Genomic DNA, 23,289 nt, shown 5'->3' with positions numbered 1-23,289 from the left:
TGTAAACACAGGGGATTTCTTCCCCGCGTGTTTACATTTCGCCCGCGATCGGAGGCTCACAGGCTTTTCATGGAGACACCCTCCGTGAACTGACATGGGGCCGTTTCCATGGAAACGCCACTGCGACCTGCCGATGCCTATCGGCATTAGGCGATCGTTAAGTGGTTAAAATATGACATCCATTACCCAGGGCCAGTTTAGCCCCCGATGGGGCCAACGGGGCAAAGGCAATCTGAGGCCCCCATCGCCCAGAAAAATTTAATTTCACCAGTGCCCACTGCCCAGATCCCAACCCCCCCTTCCCCCGCACGGCCACCTGCCTGCAGCCAGAACCAATTAATCTGCACTGACATATAAATCCACTAGCGGGGTCCGAGCACTAGAGCAGCATTTGTAGTTTACCTGTCTCGGCTGCTGTGCTGGAGACGCTTGCCTGTCTTCATTCTACTTCCTGTGTGACCCGGCGCATTTTACACATGATATGATACGTCCAGTCACACAGGAATTAGAATGAAGACGAGCAAGCGGCTCCAGCACAGCAGCCGAAAGGTAAACTACTAATGCTGCTCTATTACTGGGGACCTGCTAGCGGATGTATTTGTTAGCGCGGATCAATTAGGGGGGAAGTGGGGGTTCTGGCAGAGTGGGGCGGTGGCCCGACCACAGTAATGTTAAGGCAAGGGGAGGCTGGGGCCCCCGGCAGTGCTCAATTATTCAATGCATTTTTCTCCTACATTTTCTCCTCCGTGAACATTTTTTATCTTCTGTTAAAATAACTTTTCAGCATCTAGCAACTGCAAAAGTACCCAAAAGTAGGTGAAAAGTACTGTCAAAATATTTTCTTGCTTGTTAGTGGCTTAAATAGAATATGAAGTGAAAAAAAAAACGAAACAGATATTCACCTTTTGGAGAGGGAAGGCTCTGGGTTCTAATAAGCCTTCCCGTTACCCTAACGCCCCCCCCCCCTCCTCCGTTTAAATCCCCTGCTGCGGGAGGCTTCGGAAGTCTTTGGGAGCCCGAGTGCACCTAAAGACGAGCGGTTCCTTACCGCGCATGCGCCAGTGTGCGAGAGAGCTTGGTCACGCATGCGCAGTATGAAGCGGCCGTCTTCGGGAGCATGGGCTCCCAAAGACTTCCGAAGCCTCGGGCAGCGGCAAAGTCCAGTCTCTGACCCATCGGTCGGAGACTGCTAATGGGGGAACCAGAGGTGAAACGCAAGGACCAGGAGAGGTATTGGAAGGCTCTATAGCACCCAGAGCCTTCCCTCTCCACAGGTAAGTATCTGTTTTGTTTTTTTCCGCTTCAAACTCTCTTTAAAAAGCCTTTTATTAAGCTGTGAAAAGATCACCTAGTCCTGGGAGAAAACATTGGAGAAAAAGTGAATTGAATGAGGGCCAAAGTCAAAACTATTAGCATTAAAAGCATTCTATAATGTTCAAAGCAGACTGAGAGAAAACATGGTGATTTGTGTTACAAAATGACCACTTATATTGTCCTCCTAGGCTTGTTGGAGTATGCTGGTACTTTTGGTTCACCTCACTTATTGGCAGTGTGAGTGTATGTCTGCCCCCTGCTGGCTGTCTGTATGGAAGCCGTGCCACACAGCTACGTCTCCAGGACTGCAAAACCCAAAACAGACATTTTATACTTAGATGAAGCTGTCGCTGCGGACCTTCCAAAAAAACATCATAAACTTAATCTCCCAGATCCTTTATGCCGATGTCAGCGCTATGTGACTTTGAACAAACAAAATACTAAGAAACGCGACGGCGGCAATGACAAGCATAACAAGCCGGTAATCCCTTTTTACACAATTCACTTAGTCATTGCAAGTTGAGTCATTTATCAGCAGTATGGCAGTACACAAGAGCTCATTTATCATTGCTTTCCCCATAGATACCAATGTCATGTTTAATTTTATGTGGTATGAACAGAACATGAGACCAACAGGCACACCCTCTAAAGCACCATTAATGGCGAAAGTATAAACCCCATAGTTGTAAATACAATATTGTGAGTTTTATGTTCAGCTTGCAAGCTGATGTACCGGCTGCCCACTTAACACCCCCTCTCTTTCCCCTTTTTACACACACATACACAATACTCCATGGACTGTTAAAAGGAAGAAAAAAAACATCCATCTAAGTATACTTCTAAGGGCCATTCTACAACAACCACAGTATGACTGCTTTGCAGCTGCAGTGTACAATTGGTACATTTGTTGCGTTTTTACATTGGTTGTTTTGCATTTATACCGTGGTTGTAAAATTCGCACCTCTCCAAATGTAGCAGAACAGAACATACTGCCTTCGGAAAACTGCAACACATCAGAGCAGCCTCTACTCTTTGGAACTCTGTCCCAGGGACGGTTGTAGTCTTTTTGCCGCCCAAAGCAATACATTGTGAGGACAAACATAACCCCCCCCCCCCACACCCTTCATGCGTGTGCAAAGCCGGACCAAATAGGAGAGACACATCGGGCTGTCCAATGCACTGGCTCTATGCTTACCTCCCTCTGCTTCCTCCAAGATCAGCATCTCCTCCCTACTGGCTTGCAGCATCTGATCCCCAGGATACTGGGTATGTTCTGCACCAGCACCGCATCACTCACTCGCTCTCAGCAGATTAGCGATGGGATCACCAGCTGCATGTGAAGTCCTACTTCCTCTCTGACTACAGTGGCGCCTCATGTGATCTGACAGTACGTAACAGGTCACAGGAGGCACCGCTGTAGCCATGGATGCAGGACGCTGAATGGGTGGATGGAGATCCCATCGCTGGAACATTTAGAGCAGATGAGTGAAGTGGCGTTGAGCATCTAGGGAGCGGGAGACAGGAAAGTGTGAAGAGGGAGGCATTTGGGATGTGGAGCCACCTCCTGCCGCCCTCTAATTGTTGCCGCCCTGAAGCACGTGATTCACATTGCTTCATGGAAGTATCGACCCTGCTCCCTCGCCCCATCAGGATCACCCTATCTTCAACTTATTCAAGAAGGCCTTAAAGATCCATCTGCTCACAATTGCTTACCTGCCATCGTCATAGATCCACCCCTTCCCTTGGACATACACCCCTCCCCCTTATTTCTCCTTTTCCCCCAACCCTTATGTTGTAAGCCTATTTGTCAGGGGCCTCTTCCGAGTGTGCTCTTCTCCACCACCAAATGGACTCAGTGACTCATCTGCTATACTTATCCCTACATCGTTACATCACTATTCTGTGTACCATTGCTGAATGCTATAATGTCCCTGTGTAACTGTGCAATTTTCTTCCATTTACCAATAGAAACATGCTATTTCCTGTTCTTTTGTAATTCCTTGTGTAATGGCTAAAGGGTCCACATGGGTCTTTCAATAACCGACTGGAAAAACTTCATTTTTTTCTCTGTCACCCTCTTGTGTCTTGGATTTTGTTGTTCATTGCATAGATCACAATCTGTTTTACCGTATTTTTTGGAATATAAGACGCACTTTTTTCCCCCAAAAAATGGGGAGAAAAAGTCCCTACGTCTTATATTCCAAAGACAGGGAATCCCGACTTAAAAACACCCGCCGATACAAACCGCTGACGCGCCACTACGTTGGGGACTCCCTGCCTTGTCCCCCTGTGTGCCAGGCGCCGCCATCAAAGTTTGATACCTGAGCTGTGTGAGTACAGCTGGGATTGTGTCTCGTGTGCAACACCAGCAAAAATCTATTAACCCTTCACACTCTCGCATGCAAATTTTCAAACAAATGCATTCACAGATTTACTCATCCAGGCACAACTGTTATCCCTACAGCTAAGTTAAAAGCCGGGGTCTTACTTCACAGAAGAATGCATTCTTATGCTTAGTCACCTATACTGCGCAGAAGTACCCAGGTAAACATAGGTGTCCTAACTCTGGCCCTGTAACATGCATAGTGCAGACATGCAAACACATTCATTGCATCAAACCTATCAATTGATTAGGAGCACACATCCTGATGTCCTCTCCTGGGACAGATAGTGCATCTTACCAATCGCACAAGGGAGCTAACGTTATGTGTCCATGTGCACCATGCACATGCACCAGCATAAGCTGTGTGCATGCTGACAAACACATACAGGGGAGGAGGGAGTGCACTGGATTAGACCCTAGCCACAGGGGTCAGTAACAAGAACAAAATACATATATCCAGGCACATCGCCTCTAGTCAACACCAGGACGCCGCTCCGGCAAGACATGACTGGTTCTATTGTCTCTATTGTCTCAGTGAGCTGAGCGAAGATCTTTAGATGCAGACTTGAGCTATACCTCGGAAGCTGGCTCTCTCTTTACCCATATCGGAACTCCACCTGACATAGGCATGAAGTGGATACCCACGTGATACGCTGCAGCAGAGGTGGTAAGAGTGACTTTTCCTTCTTGGAAGCACCCATTTATCCCTGTGGAGATAAGCCATTACCTATAGCACTACAACATCGCTGCTGTGCAGGTGGACTCATTGCCCCCTATGGGGAGTGCACTTTCAGGCATTATCATCTGGATGGAATAAGGCAATACTTAGGAGTGTATGGGCGCCATTGTGTGGATGCATGGCTAGACGTATGATGCCGGCTTAGATTAGATAGGTATACTATCAGGCATTGAGCATCAATTATGATAAGTGGATCCTCCGCAAGTTTTTACTGGAATTTTTAATAAGCTGATTTTTGCATGCAATCAAGCTATATTGTCTGTGTCCTTGGTGGATTCTTGTTAATAAATTTCTACTATCTGATTTAATATATCATGAACCCTAGCCCCCTTTTTCTTTTATTTGTCCCCCTGTGTGGTCTGCCGGCCCCCGCTCCCCCGGTAACAATAACTGCAGAGCGACTCACCTCCCTATTGATTTCAGTGCTGTGTGGTCCTTTCTGCCTCCATCTTGTCAGCGCTACCCCTGTAAAAGAATCGTTAGCGGCAAAGTGGCTTACCTTCCTCCAGCAGCGGAGATCTGCAGTCATCTTGCGCACCGCGTGGCTTCCCCTAATGACGGCTCATGTTAATGACTCATTGAGTCATGGGAAAGGACTCATTGAATCATTAACATGAACCGTCACTAGGGGAAGCCACGCGGCTTCCCCTAGTGACAGGAGCGTAGACATGTGGGGGGAGGGGGCTGGAGCAGAGACATGCATAAGCGCGGGAAGGGGGCTCGAGCAGAGACATGCCGGGAGGGGGGGGGGGAGGGGGCTGGAGTGAAGACATGCTGTGAGGGGGCTGGAGTGGAGACATACTGGGAGGGAGCTGGAGCGGAGATATGGGGGGAGGGGAAGAGGGCTGGAGCAGAGACATGGGAGGGCTGGGGGCTGGAGCAGACACAGGAGGACAACATGGGGGCTTAATGGGGTATGGAAACACACATAGTGGAGCAGGAGGGGACACAGGGACTGGAGGACCACACAGATGGGCTGAAGGGGACACACACACAGGACATGAGGGGACACATGGGGTCAGGAGGACCACACAGGGGGGCAGGAGTGGACACAGGGGGACTAGAGGACCACACAGGGGGGCAGAAGGGGACACATAGTGAGCATAGGAGGACAATGGGGGAGACCATGTACAAGACGCACCAGGTTTAGTATATATATATTTTTTCCCTGATTTTTGCCCTCTAAACCTAGGTGCGTCTTATTTTTCTGAAAAATACTGTACATTTTATTCATCATGTTACATCTGTCATTGTAACCGCCAGTTCTGTATTTTGTACTAATGTCAATATTTGATGTATATCATTGTCTGCATCATTATGTACCCCTTATTGTTTTTCGACTTTGTAGAGCACCACTGAATATGTTGGCACTTTATAATTAAACTAGCTGATTGCCCGGGTATGTATTTGGCCGATGTTGGCTCCGCCCAATTTTTTTCTAACCCTAACACACAATTACTCAATTACTTAATGACCAAGTGTGTGAGCTTTGCAGTCTTTGGCATCAATAATTTGCATTGGAATGAAACAAATCTGATTGTCTATTTGTGACTCCACCCCCTTTCTCAATTTGAACCCTAGTCAACCAATGATCAACTGTACCAGGTTTGAGGCTTGTGCCATTAACAGTGCAAGAATGGCAGCAATGTAAATATTCCCCTTGAAAATCAACAGGTGTATTTTGATTGGCTTTTATAGGCTCCACCCACTTTTCTGAATATTAATCCTAGTCACCCATCGACCAACTGTGCAAAGTTGAGAACCCTACCATTAACAGTGTAAGAATGGCTGCAGTTTACATTTTCCCAGTTAAATTTGTATTTGTCTCCGCCCACTTTTTGGTTATGGGAATAAAAAGTATCCTATACTTTATTCCAGGTAATGTACTATGTGTGTGCCAAATTTCATTCAAATTCGTTCAGCCATTTTTGCGTGATCGAGTAACAAACATACAAACATACAAACATCCGAACTTTCCCATTTATAATATTAGTAGGATAATAATAATAATCATTCCAGTAAAAATTGCAAAATGCAATCACATGCACAAAAAGAGAAACTGCAGAAAAGCGCTTAGAATTGCATGCTGGAAAATTGTGTCACTGTTTTTGCAATTGCGATTTGTAGTGGAAAACAGCCCTAAATGTAGCAGTACCCGGCAGTACCTCATTGATTAGTTAGCCTCAGGAATGTCACGATGGGCAGATTGCTCATACAGAAAATAAAGTCTGGACGCTGGCTGCTGATATTAAAAGCACCTCTATGTATTACATTTATATCATAAAGATCCTCCGTCGTTGTGGTGACGAAAGTATAGGGGTTACTCCAAGTACCAGAGATGGGACAGGGCAGATTTAGCCTCGTGGTGGCCCTGGGCAGAGAAAGATTCAGTGCCCCCTTCACTCGCCAATGTCAGTATGGTATCTTGTGCATAGTAAATGGCCTCGTCCATTGTGGACACTACATAGCCGCCTTGTGCTCATGGCACAAATGTTTCACTTTTGCTGAAATTTGCCACTGTGTTTTGCCTCCGCCCCCACTGTCTCATTGTGTGGCGTCCTTTCTTCACAATGCCGGGGGCAGGGCTGATGGGGAGAGCCTGGCACAACACATGGACACGGTGTCACTGTGACCTGCTGCACTGCAGCGACATGATGCACCAGCAGTGATGTGTGCAGCCACAATGACCAGGTCGTCCCTCTGTGAGCACATGTTTTGGCCACCCCAGGAATGGTGGCCCTGTGCATGTGCACAGATGGCACATGCCTAAGGACGCCCCTGGATGGGAGCACTAATTTAACCACCTTACGAACGCCGAGGGGTGGCTGCAAGGAGGCGGGGAGCCTCCTTGCAGCCACCACTCAGCGTTCGTAAGGTGGTTAAATCTCCTCCCCCAGGACTTGACACCATTTGGCGTTAGGCGGTCCTGGGGGATCGGACCGCCTAACGCCAATTGGTGTCAAGTCCTGGGGGAGGAGATTAGCGGGGAATAACACATTGAGTGACGGAGCGGAGCTCCATAAACAATTCCAGCGGCGAACGTTTCTGGCAGACTGTAAAAAAAGCACTGCGATCTATTGCAGCGCTGTACTGGGGACAGCCCTGCCACTTGACTGACCCCAGGAGCGGCTCACCATGCGATCCCCTCTCATAGGTTGATGCCTATGAGAGAGGATCGACCTGATTGGACCTCTGGGGGAGGGGGGAGGGGAAATTTATGTTTTTATTGAAAAATAAAAGACAATTAAATTAATGAAAACAATAAAAATAAAGCCTGCAGCAGCAATCAGATGCCACCAACAGAAAGCTCTGTTGGTGGGCAGAAAAGGGGGGAGATTCATTCGGGTGGTAAATTGTATGGCCGTGCAGCACGCTGTTAAAGCTGCAGTATGCTGAATTGTAAAAAATGGCCTGGTCACTAGGGGGTGTGAGCCTGTGGTCCTCAAGAGGTTAAAGGAAAGCAATTACATGTATTTTTTTACGGTAGATGAATTGTAATGAGCCCTATTTTACCAGGATCTGTCTCGGAAGTCAATATTTGTGCCACCTCCTGACGTCCCTAAAGAGCCCAACTTCTGGGAGCTGGTGCCAGAGGAGTACAGGAATTACAACCTGGGCACATTACTGAGGCACCGCATGGAATTGGAGCACTTCCGTACCTTTCTGGAGGAGCACTTTGCAAGGTACATACACTGCTATGATCTGGAGAACTGTCAAATTATTATGTTATTATATCAGTTACTGCAATTAACCTGTGAACACATTTTTGCTTACATATAATTTGCATTAAAAGACTCCTAAATCCACATCTTCTGTCCTATAAAAGCTGTCTCGTGGATTGATAATAAATGGACTTTCAAACTGTCTTTATATACTGTCTGCACTGGTAAAGAGGACATACTATACAGTATATGTTTCCAGTGTCTTCTTTTTTTCTAGTCTATGCCCCTTTGTCTTAAAGTGACACCGAAGTGAAAAACCTCATGATATTATGAATTGGTTGTGTAATACGGATAATTAATAGAACATTGGTAGCAAAGAAAATATTGTCATATTTTTATTTTCAGGAATATAGCTTTTTTTTATAACATTGCATAATTCTCTAATAATTGCAGTTTCCACAATGCACTCGGCATTTTAAAAGACCCTTTGAACTTTTCCCTGCAGAAAAAAACATAAACAAAGAAGAAACAAGGAGAGACAGTTGAGATAAGAGCTTCAAAAGACAGTGCTGTCCACCAGAGCTCACAGAAGCGCCTTTGCATAGATAGATAACAACTGAAGTTTCTTAAAGAGGAACTGTAACGACAAAACGGCCCCGGGGGGTACTCACCTCGGGTGGGGGAAGCCTCCGGATCCTAATGAGGCTTCCCACGCCGTCCTCCATCCATCAGGGGTCTCGCTGCAGCCCTCCGTGCAGCGGTGACGTAATATTTACCTTCCTGGCTCCTGCGCAGGCGCTCTGACGGCTGTCGGCGTCGAAGTAGGCGGAAATACCCGATCGCCGTCGGGTCTGCTCTACTGCGCAGGCGCAAGTTTCCGGCGCCTGCGCAGTAGAGCGGACCCGACGAAGATCGGGTATTTCCGTCTATTTCCGTGCCGAAAGTCGCCACAGCGCCCCCGCTGGAGCCAGCAAAGGTAAATATTGAACTGACAGTCGGCACAGTCGCCGGCTGTTCGGAGGGCTGCAGCGAGACCCCCGTGGGACAGAGGACGTCGTGGGAAGCCTCATTAGGATCCGGAGGCTTCCCCCACCCGAGGTGAGTACTCCCCAGGGGATCTTTTTAATGTTACAGAGTCTCTTTAACTCTCCCTGTCCTGGAAACAATATGAGGCTCATATCTGTGCTAATAATGATTTATTTTGTAGCAGTACTACACATACAAATCATTATATCATAAGTTTATTTTTACTTCAGATTCCCCTTAAAGGACAACTGAAGTGAGAGAGATATGGAGGCTTCCATATGTATTTACTTTTTTAGCAATGCCAGTTACCTGGCAGTCCTGCTGATCCTCTCCCTCTAATAATTTTAGTCATAGACTCTGAACAAGCATGCAGCAGATCAGGTGTTTCTGGCATTATTGTCAGAACCGACAAGATTGGCTGCATTGGCTGCTTGTTCCTGGTGTTAGTCAGACACTACTGCAGCCAAATAAATCAACAGGGCTGCCAGGCAACTGGTACTATTTAAAAGGAAATAAATATGGCAGCCTCTATTTCTTCTCAATTCAGTTGTCCTTTAATTGCCACTACCACAGAAGTGCCTGGTGCTGTAGCTCCGCCCCTTCATTCTTCCCTTCTCCCACATGACATGAGCCAGTCATACCTTTCCTGTGCAATCCTCCCTGCTCCCACATTGGTCCCCTGATGGGAATTAGGAAATGGGGTGAGCATGCAAACTGGTAGGGATACTGAATGACATGTAAGTGAAGTGGAGGTCGGACCACAATGTGAGGATAGCAAGGCTGCTCAGATGCATGAAGTTACAGTATAAAGGGGACAGACATGTACACACAATAGAATGGCAGGACTGTGCCTGGGATAAAGATGCAGGCCATAACAGGGATAACATTTACTTTGCATGCAAACCATATTGGAAGCTAAAGTTCCTCCTAGCTTAATAAATGTTAGCATTTGTCTTGGATGCAGGGCATGCATTTTTCAGTCTGATAGAGGTGGTGTATGCCTGTGCGATTAACCATTCGATTGCAACATGTGTTTAGGGATGCGCAGCCTTTCCCCCTACCTTTTCTTAAAGGGGAACTGAAGAGAGAGGTATATGGAGGCTGTCATGTTTATTTCCTTTTAATCAATACCAGTTGCCTGGCAGCCCTGCTGGTCTATTTCTCTGCAGTAGTATCTGATTAAAACCAGAAACAAGCATGCAGCTAGTCTTGTCAGATCAGACTTATAAGTCTGAACCACTGAAACACCTGATCTGCTGCATGCTTGTTCAGGGGCTATGGCTAATAGTATTAGAGGCAGAGGATCAGCAGGGCTGCCAGGCAAGTGGTATTGTCTAAAAGGAAATAAACATGACAGCCTCCATATACCTCTCTCTTCAGTTCCCCTTTAAAGAGGAACTCCAGTGAAAATAATTTAATAAAAAAAAGTGCTTCATTTTTACAATAATTATGTATAAATGATTTAGTCAGTGTTTGCTCATTGTAAAATCTTTCCTCTCCCAGATTCACATTCTGACATGTATTACATGGTGACATTGTTACTGTGGGCAAGTTTTATGTAGCTGCTCCTAGCTGCTCTGGCTGTTACAGACAGCTTTAAACAGCCATTTCCTGTCTGTGAACATTGTTACATTGTGGCAGTTTGCCCAGAGTACCGGGGTATTCAGAGCCTCTTGTGGGAGGGGTTTCAGCACAAAATTAGTCACACAGCGCCCCCTGATGGTCTGTTTGTGAAAATCATTGTATTTCTCATGTAAAAGGGGGTATCAGCTACTGATTGGGATAAAGTTCAATTCTTGGTTGGAGTTTCTCTTTAACTTTGAAACTATGTAACTATTAGGTTAGCTGCTCCCTGCCCCTCATCCTGAGTTTCCTGTTCGCATGATAAGTAGTAGCAGATTTGCATATAATTTGCATCTGAATTGAATGCAAAGTGTGCAGAATATCTATTTAGGTGCTGCACACTGAGCTGGTGGTCATTTCAGATGCAGCCTTAGTGGTATGCGCTGGCGTTCTCCTCGCTGTTCAACAAAATGTAGGAGTCGTAATATAGATTGGGAGGAAGGAGGCGTCCCAAAAAATTATGAAATACTTAAAGAGGAACTGTCGCGAAAATCTTAAAAGTTAAAACCCATACAAATAAGAAGTTCACTTCTTCCAGAGTAAAATGATCAATAAATTACTTTTCTCCTATGTTGCTGTCACTTATAGTAAGTATTAGAAATCTGACATTAGCGACAGATTTTGGGCTAGTCCATCTCTCCGTAGGGTATTCTCAGCATAGCCTTTATCCTATACAATAAAATGCAAGTGTCCCTGTGTCATCAATTGAATGGTTGTGTGTCCCTGGCTTCTTTGTACTGAGCATGTGCGCAGTAAATGTAGCTTGTCAGGATTGTCGAGCCTGGATTACCGGAGACTTCGGGGGAGCCAGCGCTGGATTGCCTGCAGCTACAGGGGAGGGGGAAGCCTCATGGGGACCCTGAGGTTTCCCCTCCCGAGATGAGTACCCCCCAGGGGAATTGTTTTTGTTAGAGTCTCTTTAAATTGGCTTCAGACTCTCTTTAAGACCCTGTTAACTGACCTGAAGAAGCGGCTACAGGCCTATGAAATGCGTTGTCCAGTGTTTTTTCTAATAAATTATCCTTTTTTATCGCAGTCATGTTTCTTCTATTGAGGTATGTTTCTCTTACCCGACATTCTGTCTGTACACTTCTTATATTCCTCTATCATCCTAATTGCTATTAGAGTGTGCCCATTTCAACTCTGAGTTTAGTTGGACTTCAATTAATTTAGAAAATTAATTTAGAAAACTAGCAATTTATTACCACATCTAATTTTCCCACCAGCAGTTCCGTAAGGGGTGTTTTTAATCGAAACTTGAATGAAACAGTCAGAAACAGTAAAACTTAGTGCCAATAACCAGGAAAATGGGTAAATCCTTCTTGCAATACGGTTGAATCGATTAAGATTTTTTTACACAGATAGGTTCAAAGAAGACTGGAGCAAAAGTAAAAAGGTAAAGTGTAAAAAAAATAAAAATGATGTTGATTAGTGAATCTATGCAACTGCTCCACTTTTGCATCAGTTTTCTTAGTACCTGTCTGCAAATAATTCTCAGTTTTTTTTCCACCATTTAATATATGCAGAATAATGGTGAAGTAACATTGTTGATGCTGCACCCCTTTGTTCCGTATTTAGTCATGTGTTGCCTTTGTCCTAGAACTTTGTTGTACTTGCAGTTTTGCCAATTTGCTTGAGCCTCATAAATCATTCTCACATTCTCCACACGTGTGTTATGATATGGACATTTTCATGCAAATGTGCTCAGCAAATGAGAAAGCTGATTGGGCCTGGGCAGCGGCATAATGACATTGCTCAAGAGATATTCATGCGTTTGGCAATCCCCAGCGCCCGTGTTATCGATGCCGCTCAGAATGAAAACATCTGCCCCAAGCAGGGCTTGGCCGCACAGCGCAACCAGCGCCTGCATTTTAATGGGCAGTTTTGTGGTCTATTAATTCTTTCCAGTGTCATTGCAGCCAAATGTGCTCCCTCAGAGTCTGACATGAGGCTGAACCGCAGGTTTTATTGAACCCATATCACAACTGTATAATTTAGCCATGCAAAGCTGTAAAATAACTTCACAGAACAGAACAATCATACATTTAAAACCGTGTCTTGCTGTCTAGGTCACCATTTGCAGATTTCTTGACTCTCTGCAAGGCTGAGGTACAAGGCACGTGGCTAGATCTGTGATTGGAGGAGAAAGGAGAGGATTTTAGATGTGGCAGTTAAACACTGTTATGCTGGGAATACACGGTTCGTTTTTTAGGCAGATAGATAGATAATATCCGACAGGTCCGATCTCCCGTTCGATCATTTTGCCGCTTGATTCCTGATAGAAGTGAATGGAAAAAGATAAGAAAAACGAGCAGAAATTAAGAGAATCGACTGCAGAATTGAGCAGCAAAAACGATCGAGTGGAGAATTGAGCGGCAGAAACGAACCGTGTATGCCCAGCATTAGAGCTAGGATATACCGACCTTAGGCTTTAGGGTACTTTCAGTTAGCCCAACTATACAAATGAATGGGAAACTAGACTCTGATTAAAGACAGTGGTCCATTTGCACTACAATCAACAATTGACTAGCAGTCAAGCTCATGTCAAGCTGACCATGAACTGCAGACTGAACTCAAAGGTCCATGTATGCGAGCGTCTTTTCTGGGGCAGCACTCTGATCAGTGGAGCCTGCCCTGACAGATGTATAGCATGTAGATTCTCATTGTTTTGTTCTGTTTGCAGCATGGATCTGTTGTGCTGGATTGATCTGGAGCAGCTCAGAAGACTGCCACACAAAGAAAAAGAGAAGAGGCAGGAAAAATCCAAGGATATTAAGAACAAATATTTAAATAAAAAATATTTCTTTGGTCCAAACAGTCCAGCCACAAGAGACCAACAAGAGCAGGTGAAAATCAGCAACATGATTGTTTCCTGCTACTAATTAAGGGGCCCATACACTTACCGATTTTGCCGCCGATATACAGCCAATTCGATCTTTGTGATCAAATCGGCTGTGAAATCGTTGTGCAAACGCTGACCGAACGATCGATTTCTGTCCGAAATTGATCGTTCCCATCGATTCCCGTCATTCCTGTCCATGCGGAAGATTTTACTAGATCGCCAGCGGGTCGGGAGTGCGTCGATAGCGGCGTTCGAATGCCCAACGACCGACGCTAGCGGCAATTCATTACCTGATCCAGCCGGCGTGAGTCCCTGCTGTCACCGCTGCTTCTTCTCTGCGCTGGGCTCCGAGTCCGGCAGGCTTCACTTCTTCCTGTCCCGGCAGGAAGTTTAAACAGTAGAGCGCCCTCTACTGTTTAAACTTCCCCAGACAGGAAGTACAGTGAAGCTGGAGCCCAGAGCAAAGAAGAAGGCAGCGGAGACCGGGGGACTCGCGCCGGCTGGATCAGGTAATGTATGCGGGGGGCGGCGGCAGCAGCAGCAGCTTCACAGATGGTGAATCGATTTCATGCTGAAATCGATTCACAATCTGTTTGCAGTAAAGGCAGCCATACGATCCCTTTCTGATCAGATTCGATCAGAGAGGGATCTATCTGTTGGTCGATCTGATGGCAAATCGATCAGTGTATGGCCACCATATTTTAAGGTAACTAACACATCTGCCAGTTAACTGATCGTCAGCTGATGGCTTTCATTTGCTTCCATGACTTCCACTTCTTGGGTCAGTAGAGCTTTTTTTGTGGATTGATGTGGTTGATTAATCATTGACCCTAATTTAAGATTTTCTAGATGACTTAAGAGGAACTTTAACCCAGGATTAAATTTCATCCTAGTAACTAGTTGATACCCTGTTTTCCACAAGAAATCTTTACCTTTTCTTGGATAGATAATCTGTGTGGCTGATATTGTGGTTAAACCCCTCCCACAGTGGGATGTCATGACCATGGTCCTGACAGTTTGCTGTCTGTGAACCTCATTGCATTGTGGGAAATAATAGCTTTTTCTAACTGCCAAGCAAGCAATGTCTCCCTCTGTGCATAGAACTCTCAGTAAATGAACAGATCATTTGGCAGACCCAAAGCTGTCACCACCAGTGATACATTTCAGAATGTAAATCAGGGAAAGGAAAGATTTTACAATGGGCAAACACTGACTAAATAATCTATGAATGAATATTGTAAAAAATAAGCAATTTTATTAATTATGCTATTTTCACCACAGTTCCTCTTTATATTCTCTAGCATTACCTGCCCTTCTGCAGGCTTTGTGAATCAATTCACAGTCCCATGATTACTACATCACACCATCATAGACTTGACTCACATACTGTAGCATAAACCAGGCAATTCAGACTTATAGCAATTCAAATTCACTATTACTTCACTATATTTTCTTTTACTGTATTAGACCACCTTGATCTGGCACAAGACCCACACCATCTATTATCTGTTAATCTTCTGCTGCAGGTGATGATGCTGGCAGGAGGCTGGGGAAAAATTCTTCATGATCGGCTGTCCTCTGCGGTCCTGGTCGAAATCCAGAAATATGTTCGGATGAGGATAGAGAAGAAATGGCTGCCTATGTTCCTGTCCACAGAAGAATACAGGGAGCGTCAAAAGATGCAGGTGAGACGCGCAATATTTAATAAAATATGTTCACCTATTGCCCTCTTCTGATGGGACAGGGTAAAGGACCTTTAGACACCCCAGTACTCAGCATAGTCAGCCTAAAGCACCATACACACATCAGATGGATGATCGTGGACATCATAATCTTCACACCCAAAAGAAGTGTAGATACAAAAACTGACCTGGAACATGAACACCCGTATCAGAGGAAAGGATAGTTGTTGGGATCCCCCAATGCTCATTTCGTTTATGACCCTCACAGTCTGAGGGTGCATCTTGGAATGGTCATAAAACAAGTGTGGACATCAAGATCTTCACACCCGTAACAAGTGTAGCTACAAAAACACCTGACCTGGAACATGAGAACCTGTATCAGAGGGAGGGAAGGTTAGTTGTTGGGGTCCAGGGGCATTGCAATAGGGGGGGCAGAGGTTGCGACTGCATCGGGGCCCTTGGGCCAGAAGAGCCCTTCCTCAACTGCAGAATTAGCTCTCTATTGGTACTGTGCTCATAATAATCACTTTTATAGATGCTTTGAATCGTGGTAATCATTAACAAGCTGCTCCCCATCCCCTTCTTGCATCTCTGACACTGTGGTTGCCATTGGCAGGTTTTGGTGCAGCACCGTATAAATTGTTATGTATAGAGTGCTTGGGGGGCCCCAATCTAAAACTTGCAGCACTGCCCAGCGCTCCTTAGCTACGCCACTGTTGGGGTCCCCACAACTCCAGGCCCCCTGTGGTCTCAGGGGCTTCTCCCTTATAGTTGTGACCCTGCAGGTGAACTAGGCACAGGACCTCATGAGAAAGCAAATCTCGCTAATTCTTCCATGCCAACCTTTACGTGGGAGATCACAGGAGGAGGCCACATCCAGCCCATGACCCATAGTCAGGGCCGGATTTGTACTCTTTACCACCCTAGGCCACTGTCACCAGCCGCCCCCTTCAGTATAGGTAGCCAGATGACCCCTTCCCCTTTCCCTCTAGTATAGGTAGCCTGATGACCCCTCCCCCGCAAGTATAGGTTGCTAGTTGACTCGCTTAATCCTTCCCTTTCCCTCTTCCACCTTTCAGTATAGGAAGCCAGCTCGCCTCCACACTGCAGTAGCCATTAGTGTCACTCCTCTGCTCTTCTCCAGTGCAGAAGCTTCCTCTTCCCATCCATCTCCATCAGCTGCCGCTGTGCATCTGTCCCTCCATCCAGCATCTCCCACTTGTGACTTGCCGGCATGTTACCAGCGAGTCAGATGGGAAGAGGAGGCTTCTACGTTGGAGACGAGTGGAGATGTGAATGACTGGCAACTGCTATTCTACCTCCTCCGCTTGAAACTGCATAACTGCCCAAGGTTATGGCCGCCAGCCACAACACCAACATGCAGAGAGAGCAGGGCAGCCGCTGCACAGGCGGCTGGCAACAGAGTACCGTGGTCAGGCACTCGCCTGATCTCCCTGCACTATTTGCAAGCTTGCACCAGTTTAGCCTGCTGCTTTGGTGCCCTTGCTCCTGTGGTGCCCTAAGCCATGGCCTAGGCGGCCTTGGCTTAAATCCGGCCCTGCCCATAGTTTGAGAACCACTGGCTTATTAGGTAAGTGCAGTGAATTCTGACATTAGTAAAATATACAGGATTAGCACTGCTGTACCCACCTTATACTAAATGAGAAATAATTATGCTGAGTGTGTGTTTTTTTGTCTCCAGTCACAGATGAAGGACGTGGCAGAGGATGTCATATTCCAAACAAATAAGAAGAAACTAGGGGTGTGGAAGGTACATATTTTATAATTTACTGTATGATAGATCTAGTCATATAATTTATTTGCTTACAGGGGGCCTTATAATAAAGTGAGGCTGATTTACCAAAACAGGCGCGAAGGAAACTGGAGCAAAAATAACACAGTTGCCTAAAGCTGCCAATCAGGATTTAGCTGTTAAGTGAAAACAGGGTACTGACTGGTTGCACTTGACAACTGTTCCAATTCCCTATGCACCCATAAATGGCCCCCAGCATAAAGCTAAGTACACACATTCAAGAATTGTCACCCATGATGGGGGATCAGGAGACGATCCTTCGGGCAACAATTTGGGGAACGATGCTATCCAGACAAATCTCTAGCCTTGAGGTCTTTTTCTATGTAGGGTGGTGGAGGGGTGACGGCATGGCTTCAGCTGGTCGGTGGGGGTGGAAAATAGCATTGTGATTGGTCGTGCTCGGGCATCAGAGTTGTTGAGGATCCAACAGGCCAGATCATTAACGATGCCTGAGCAATATCGATTGACGGCTGCTGTATACACATAACAACCATCGGCTGAAACGGTCGTTATTGTCCATTGCGACCAACAGCAAGGCAGGATTTTCCATAAGGCATTGTAGGCACCTGCCTATAGGTGCCTAATGATAGAAAGGAGGCTCACTTACCCACCCACAGTACCTCCCTTCCTTCTTCCCTATAGTCCTGAGCAGAGCGTAAATGGCAGATTACTCACCCGGCTCTCTGCATTTCACTGGAGAGAATTCTTTTCAGTCGGGGGCATCTCTAGCTACCTAATACTTGGGGGCACCTCAAGCGAATTCTTCTTGTTACCTAATACTAAGGGGCACATGTGGCGACCTATGCCGGGTAAAGGAAGTAGGGGAGATGTAAAAGACTGGGCGAGCCAGCACACTTGCAATTTCGGTTTGGCGGGGGTTTGTGTATTCGTGGAGGGTGAAGTCTAGTGTGCCAGAACATCTCTGCCTATAGACTCCTGTGGTGTACATCCAGGCCTTACCAACAGTTATCACATGTGCTTACGTAGCTTTAGACTGTTGTGCAGATCAAACTGGCATCTTCAGGTCAACAAAAATGGATGATTTTCACACTTTTTATAAGTCGTGACTTGTCAGGGGCTTAACATGCAAGAGATGCTTTAGCAAGAATGTGGCTCATTATAAAGAGAAGCAAGCTTTAACTGCCACTGGAAAGATATCCATTGATTTTATTTGTACATTTGTTCTCATAATCATTGCTGGTAAAAAACAAAAAAAAACAAAAAAAAAAACTTGATGGCACTTTACATTTTTCTTACAGCACCTGGACAGTAAATGGATTTCTTCTTCCAAAGAAATTATTGCTTTCCGGAAAGCATTGCTGAACCCCGTTACTGCAAGCCAGTTCCAGCGCTTCGTATCTCTGAAAGGAGATTACTTTGAGAATGGGCTGCTCTTCTGGCAGGAGGTGCAAAAGTACAAGGTAGGTTCAGGAAGTCAGAGCAGGATCATTCACAAGGCAACCTAGGCAGGTGCCTGGGGCCTAATGAGTGTCAGGGAGCCCAACTACCACTTCCTCTGTGAAAAGAAATAGATTTCTCTAGACTGGACAAACAGACCATCAGGGGGCACTGTATGACTGATATTGTGGTGAAACCCCTCCCACAAGTAACCCCTCCCACAAGAAAAGTTCGAACTTTTGTGGGAGATAGCTGTTTACAGCTGTTTCCAACTGCCAAAAACCATGCAGCAGCTACATCACCTGCCAACAGTAAAATGTTCACTGGAGTTCCACTTTAAGATTGCTAAAAGGACCATCAGAATGAGCCAAAGCTACTACCTTGCCTAAAGGCCCCATTTCATTTTAATTTATCATTGCCTAAGTCTTGTGATTGCTTTACAGGGGAATAACCTACTCCATTTACCTTTTTGAAGTATAGGCATTTTGTAATTGGGAGCTAATTAACTGGCTACGATGATGAACCTGGAACTAATCAGCCTGGTTCCATGGTGCAGGATACCAGAGTTTAATGTCTAACCTTCAAACCTTATCTTTTTCCACATGTGACTTAAGCAGGCTTTCCCATCCCTTTCTCAACTAGCCAAACAGCTCCAGGCATTTATTTTAGGTTTTGGTAGTGTTTAAGGGGGTCAGACACTTTTTGAGTTTTTATTTCCATCTATAGCCCAATCTGGAAGAATCTCATGCTTGGGGTATGCCTTCCTCCCTTCCTTCCTTCCTTCTTGTCCAGATAGTAAATATTTCCAAGGAGGGACAGTGGCAAATAAAATCTTGTTTTTTTGTAGAGTGGAGACGATTTAGACCCACCTTTCAAGTTTTTGATTGCTATCCTTCATTTCCTATTCTGAAGAGTCCAAATTAAAGCCATGGAGGTCCTAGAGACAAAAATAAAGGAAAATCTCCCTACATATAAAATGGGTGTAGTAAAAGTCTATTACAGGTTCTAAACCTCTAAAATGTATGCTCGTAAGGGGGACCTCCAGCATGTATGCTCCTGTGGGTGCCCTGAAGAGTGTACACTTAAATGGCACCCTCTATCTACAGTGTACTCTCATAAGAGTGTGCGCTACCGTGTATGCTTACAAGGGCGACCTCTAGAGTGTACACTCATAAGGACATTTGTGCCCCTTCCTGCATTGTTTCTTGTTTTTGCTGTGTTAGTACCACAAAAAATGCACTCTATCCCATAGCATTAGTAAAGAGGACTTGGACCTGGAACCTGTGGCTATAGAGCGCTGAGGACTTGTCCTAGTTGGGGACAGGTGCCTTTAAAATGTAAGGTCTCTGTGAGAAAACGCGGAAAAGCCGCCGCGTGTGTTCAGAACAAGGCGGCTGATTCCGCGTCCAACGCGGCGGTTTGCACGCATAGGCCTACATCTACCAGTACGGCTGAACGCGAAGAAACCGCCGCATGCCCTGATAGCGGTGCGGCTGGTTCCGCGTCCAGTGCGGCGGGTGGTACACAGCACATGGCTGGTGTGGCTGGGACTGATAGTCCACACAGGTTCAGAAGGACGCGCGCGCGCTGAGAGGCAGAACTTTTATGACAGCCAGAAGGGAGTCAGCTGACCAAGCCGGTCAGCTGACGATTCAACCAGTTCCCATTGGTCCAGCACTTAGGGCAGGCGCTGGAGAGCGCTGTGCTATATATACTGGGTGCTGGTCATTTGCTGGTTGTCTGCCGTTGCGATCACTACCTGGAAGCACTCAGACTTTTTTGTTAGATTCTGTGTTACCAGTTGTTATAATCCAGACTAGTTCCAGGGTGTTGATGATCAAGGACCTCACACCAAGATTAGGGACTTGTATTACCATTCTGTTATACTTCAGACTAGTTCCAGGGTGTTATTGATCAAGGACCTCACACCCAGATTAAGGACTTGTATTACCATTCTGTTATACTTCAGACCAGTTCCAGGGTGTTGATGATCACGGACCTCACACCCAGACTAGGGTATTGTATTACCATTCTGTTTTACTTCAGACTAGTTCCAGGGTGTTGATGATCACGGAGCTCACACCCAAGACTAGGCATTATTTATTATCTGTTATGACCTTCTGCTTTCCTGACCACTCTTCTGATTACTGATTTGGTACTTCGCTATATCTGATATTCTGTAGAGAAACCGAGAGCCCAATATAGTGTAGTATGTTAAGCATAAATGAAGTAAAGGTTATGTGAGAAAATTATACTCACAAACGTGGGTTACCACAAAGGCAACCACTGTATAGGCAGGTGAGGAGATTAGACCTGTCCTCACTCAGGGATAAGAACTCGCTCTCTGTAGATGCGAAAGGGGGTAGATCACCCCTCCACCAGGGGTGGACACGGTATAGCAGTAGGAGAACAGAGGCGCCAGCAGGATAAAAGCGGATAAAAACTTAAAAATTTGCTAGGAGGAAGCGGTGGACTTACCTCCATAAAGCAGACACGAAAGACTGTCTGAATAGTAGCAATCACATTTATTAACTAGTACCCCAAAACAGTGCAACGCGTTTCGCAGGCCCAGCCCGCTTCATCAGGCAATAAACATGGGGACAAGACAGAATTTCAGCAATAGCAGGTGTAGCGCCTCAGCGCCTACTGCTATATCTGATATTCTGTTGCCAAACTCTGCATGTCTTAGGATTACTGAATCTGTCTCCTGTCTTTGTACTTATCTGTCCGTGTGTTGCCGACCTGGCTTGCCCGACCTCGAGAGCTATCTCCCTACCTTAGAGATAGTTCACAGATCATTAGTGACACACTCCTATTGGTGTCACTAACGCTCTGGTCCTTCCATCTCCTTGCCTGGCTCCTCCCTTCGGGAGATTCTCAGGTTACTGGAAGGCACTTGTTCTCTTTTGCCGTATAGCCTACTGCTCTGATACCTGTTCCCCAGGTATTGTCCTCAAAGTATTTACTGTTGCACCAAAACACTCATATCTCTCCGGTGTCCAGAGGTTAGTGATATATCTGATTATCGGTGATACTGCAGATCATCAATAATCGGGTATATATCTGTATTCTTGGTGATACTGCAGATCACCAATAATCGGACCCTCTCTGTGTTACACCGATCATTACAGTCTCCCAGTATTCTTCAGACTAATGTGAATAGATCTGCTTCCTCTGAAAGGCTTCACATAAACTCTCAGCACTGTCTAAAGAAAGGAAAATAAGCAGCACGATTCTGACAATATACCATGGGTGATGCAAGCTTTGTTTGCCTCCTGTTCTATGTGGGTTAGGGCCTGTTTCCACTATACGCGGTGTGATGCGGCTACATAGCCCCATCGCACCGCAGCTGAACTGCAACCAATGCACGGCAATGGAACAGTTTCCATTGCGTCCTGGTTATGCGGAGCGTTCCAAAAATCTGCAGCATGCTGCAGATTCTCGCACGGCTGCATCCGCCCACATCCGCGTCCTGTCTCCTCCATTAACTTGCACATTGGGAGATGCGGAAGTGACGCGAATGTAAGCGGAAGTGATGCGATGTGACAAGATATCCGCATTCACATCATTTTGTCAATGGAAAAGGGCCCTAAAACATAAGAAAGTTGATTCTCAAAACTTATTTCGGGATTTATCACTTCTTAATTATTTTTCACTTCAACTATAAAACCTTTTTCAGCACTTTGCAAGCAAACAAAATCACTCAAAATAAGTTGTTTCTGATTCTCTTAACTTTTCTCCTACGTGAGATGTTCACACCATCAATAAAACGCCGGCAAGCGAGGAAATATTCGGAATCATTTTGACAGAACTTTTTCACCTATTTTTGGGACTTTTTCAAATGCAGAGTGCTGAAAAGTTATTTAAACAGAGAATGAAAAATGATCTCCTAGGAGAAAACTTGAATTGAATAAGGGCCTTTATTAGTTTGGTACAATCAACTATGTATGAATCTGTCATCATTAACATTTATTTGTCCTACAGGAGCTTTGTCATTCTCACTGTGATGACCTCACCATCCAGAACAAGATCACGGCCATCATCAATTGCTTCATCAACTCTTCCATCCCGCCAGCTCTGCAGATCGACATTCCGCCGGAGCAGGCTGAGAAGATCATAGAGCGGCGTAGGGACCTGGGACCTTATGTGTTCCGGGAAGCACAGGTGAGATTGGCAATAGTTTGTTACGATTTTTTACGATCATTTTTAGGTTTGTACTATAAATCAGTAAGGTGTGTGGATTAAAAATGTGAAACAAACAATAACCTGACACATGAGGGGAAGAAGAACTGGTCTGTCACATTTAATTCACTTCCATCACCCCTCTTTCACCTCCGGGAGGCACTGCACTGCTGACACCATCCCCTGGGTTATGATCACATGTCATACCATGTAAGGAGGATGCAGAGATTGCAGCGCCCCAGGTGGAGGAGAGAAGACGCCATCCAGCCATCTGGAGCAGGTAAATATAGAGGAGCTCCCCGCGCCATTCTGCACAGAGGCATCAGGCAGCTAAACGGCATATGCCATTTAAAGACACCCTGGCACGCATAATCTTTCCTGAGATAATGTGTGCAGAGCTGCTAAAAGGTTAAACAAGGCCAGTTGGGGAAGGTGTAGTCAAACTCTAGTCAGAGAATTTGACCAACATACTTGTTCTGGGTATGTGGCTTCAAGTACAGTATTGAAGGCAGAGAATGGGATCAGTGTTAGGGCTGGTTCGCACAGCATCAAGTACGGCGGTTGCAGCATTTGACAGTCAAGTGGTGTCCATCTGAATCAATAGAAGTGTTCTTCAAACTATGAT

At 45.7% G+C, this 23,289-nt stretch overlaps 1 protein-coding gene across 4 annotated transcripts in view; it reads left to right on the top strand.

The window, feature by feature from the left end:
- The window catches only part of RGS22 (regulator of G protein signaling 22), a 157,828-nt gene that overhangs the window by 119,937 nt on the left and 14,602 nt on the right, over positions 1-23,289 (top strand). For all 4 annotated transcript variants that reach the window (XM_068237725.1, XM_068237724.1, XM_068237727.1 and 1 more), the window contains 6 exons: positions 7,953-8,119; positions 13,431-13,593; positions 15,116-15,274; positions 16,974-17,042; positions 18,344-18,505; positions 22,467-22,646. In XM_068237725.1, the coding sequence (XP_068093826.1) occupies positions 7,953-8,119; positions 13,431-13,593; positions 15,116-15,274; positions 16,974-17,042; positions 18,344-18,505; positions 22,467-22,646 (900 nt within the window). The remainder of the gene's footprint in view (positions 1-7,952; positions 8,120-13,430; positions 13,594-15,115; positions 15,275-16,973; positions 17,043-18,343; positions 18,506-22,466; positions 22,647-23,289) is intronic.

The sequence above is a fragment of the Hyperolius riggenbachi genome, chromosome 5 (genome assembly GCF_040937935.1).
Source record: "Hyperolius riggenbachi isolate aHypRig1 chromosome 5, aHypRig1.pri, whole genome shotgun sequence".
Lineage (NCBI taxonomy): Eukaryota > Metazoa > Chordata > Amphibia > Anura > Hyperoliidae > Hyperolius > Hyperolius riggenbachi.
The sequence above is the reverse complement of the archived record's forward strand: the minus strand, read 5'-3'. Positions and strand labels throughout refer to the sequence as shown.